The sequence below is a fragment of the Hemibagrus wyckioides genome, linkage group LG29 (genome assembly GCF_019097595.1).
Source record: "Hemibagrus wyckioides isolate EC202008001 linkage group LG29, SWU_Hwy_1.0, whole genome shotgun sequence".
NCBI lineage: Eukaryota > Metazoa > Chordata > Actinopteri > Siluriformes > Bagridae > Hemibagrus > Hemibagrus wyckioides.
In genome coordinates this window covers 18,384,523-18,387,336 of record NC_080738.1, presented here as the reverse complement: position 1 = coordinate 18,387,336, position 2,814 = coordinate 18,384,523, and the positions used below count along the sequence as shown (strand labels likewise).

Genomic DNA, 2,814 nt, shown 5'->3' with positions numbered 1-2,814 from the left:
CATTTCACTGAGAGTCATTTGTCCTTTCCAGGAAACTGTTCAGTAATTCTGACCTGCAGATTTGTTGTTGTTTAGATTCTCCATCACTCTACAGTCCAGCACATGGTTGGACAGTAGCCATCGTGCTCATCGTGGTCTTCATAGCTGCTGCTGCAGTTCTGTGGGCATATCGGGGAAAAGTATCTGCATTTATCCGTTCTCCACCGGATAACACAGTCCCAGCAGATGAGGAGTAATGAAGCAAGTTCTTTTTCTTTTTTTTTTTGAAGGTTTTTAAACATAAACAGTATTCTATTTTTGATAGCCAGATATTATTTTTATCTACTGGCATTATATAACATTATCTTCTTTGCAAGCGGCTCAGTGGTTAAGGCTCTGCATTCCTGATCAGATGGTCAAAACCTGAGATCCACCAAACTACCTCCTGACCCTACCTCGTACCCCTGTCCCCTATTGGAACCTTCTTTTTTTTTCTTAACCATTTTTAACTATAAAACAAAAACTATTAAAAATCTGGAGTCTTCCAAAGAGTGAAGATTGGTACAATAATCACCATCAGACCTTTCCTTTCAGTGAAATCTGATTGTAATTACATATGTTTACTTGTTTCTCTACTGGAAAATCTTCAACACCAAAATAAACTGTTGGTCATGATAAATGAATACTGTTTTTATCCTTATATTCATGACGAACATTGAAAATATAAATAAACATGGCCTCTAATCTGAACGATCTGATCATCAGCCCAAAGCCTTAACCACTGATCAGCAATAATTGCTGCTTTTTTACATTTCACTGCACTTTATTTACATTAGGACTCCTAAAACAACTCAATCTGACCAGGTTTATCTTTAACAGCACAGCAATGCCCTAATAATTATTTAATAAATAACAGTGTGGATGTTGTTTACGTTTATATTTACATTTTATAATGTGAAACAACATCAGCAATAGAACTAAACTGTATCAAGGGTACATGTTTATGGTAACGATAACACCTGAGAACCAGGGCATTGGTATAAACCTGTCAGAGCTGCTAATGTTATAGGGGGCCTATATTCCATATAGGAAATATCAAAGTAAAATTCAAAGAAGCTTTATTGTCACTTCAGTCATATATAGCTGATGCAATACACAGTGAAGTGAAACAACATTCCTCCTAGACCAAAGGTGCTACACAGAACAAATGACACAGACAAACATACAGCTATGACATAGAGATAAAAACTAAACTATACTTAAGGTGCAAGAAAAAATAGACATACATTTTCCATGTGAATTTTGTTTCACACTGTGCCCTGATGATTGGATGTGGAGATCAGAGTCTTTACAGCTGAACAACACTGAAAGTTCAGCATGAATGTGAAGAGACCCTGTACTCTCCTTCAGCTATCTCTTTCAGTGCCAGTGTTAAAAATCTTTCCTGAAAATTACTTGAAATGTTGATCATTTAAAAAAGGAAGTTTGTCCTGCTCCAGATGTTGGTGACATCACGTGATAGCTAAGCTAGGACCAACATCTGGAGCAGGACAAACGTCCTTTTTTAAATTAAGTTTTTGTACAAAAACAAACTGACCTCATTAGATTCTTCTAGATTAATTATTTATCATTCTTATTTGTATGTATTCATCTAGAACCACTGAAATGAAGTGAGTGATATTTTAAAAAATGTTGTCCTTTTTTTAAATGGGAGATTTCAGATTTTTTGTAAATTCCCCCTCTTTCATTCATTTCATGCTTCTGTAAATCTCTTGCCATTCTGTCTTTGCTCTGTTTACATTGTTTATTATCAGCATTAATGCCTTTTTTCTTTTTTACTTTTGTACTATAAAGAAATTTTAAATAAAGAAAGAAAATGAAATGGATTTGTGTTTTTATATTTAAATAAGATATTTTATTAGCAGTCTATTAAAAAAATGTAAAAAACAGCATCATTTTCCTGAAAAACGCTAATTAATTAAAAAGAAAAGCGTCTTTTTTGAACATTCTCTAGAAGTCCGCTATAGATGCAAATGTATTTATTTTATTTTATCTATTTAGATATTATTTTAATTGTAATTAAAATAAAATTTAAATGAAATTAAAAATAAATAGAAAATTCAAATAAACTCCTGTTTAAGTCAATATTTAGCAAATGTCTGAAAAAAAAATCAGAAATTGTCAAATTTGAAACATTTTTTGTTCATTTTGACAAAAAAGATGATTTTCTCAGGAATATAAGTTTTAAAGAATTATTTCTCTTTATTTGTCATAATAATAAAATAAATTTCCCTGAAGATAATATTGTTTGTTGAACAGTTTTTAGATTTCAGATTTCAGTAAAAATTCGAATTACAGCCTCAGATCAGTGATGTGCTGAAGTGACTGTTACTCTGAACTTGAGATTTTCCTAAAACAGCTCGTTTTAATTTATTAAATAATTAAGCATGTCAATTCCTGTTCTCACGTTTCATAAACTAAAAACACTCTTATTGCAACTATAAACAATTTACAGCTTTACCTCAAAGCACTGAAACTGGAGACTCCTTCCAAATGTTACAAAAACATCTCCTAATTTTAAGACAGTTGCTGTTCATGTCCTGATGAACAAGGTGTTACTATAGAAACGATTTATATGGAGTGCATTAATATAAACCTGTGCTACGGTCAGAGCTGCTGTTAGAGAGAATTAATCAACACTTTCGGACCAATCAGAGTCCAGAATTCAGCAGCTCTGTGTGTAAAAATGAAATAAAGCACAAGCACATTCATAAAATACAAATAAAATAAAATAATCCAAATCAGTAATATTTCTTGTGTAATGCAATATTATAA

At 32.0% G+C, this 2,814-nt stretch overlaps 1 protein-coding gene across 1 annotated transcript in view; it reads left to right on the top strand.

Moving 5' to 3' along the window:
* si:dkey-22i16.9 (matrix remodeling-associated protein 8) overlaps window positions 1-1,822 on the top strand; it is a 3,936-nt gene extending 2,114 nt beyond the window's left edge. The window contains exon 4 of the mRNA XM_058384011.1: window positions 76-1,822. Coding sequence (XP_058239994.1) covers window positions 76-236 — 161 coding nt within the window. The 3' untranslated portion in view covers window positions 237-1,822. The remainder of the gene's footprint in view (window positions 1-75) is intronic.
* Window positions 1,823-2,814: the final 992 nt, after the last annotated feature.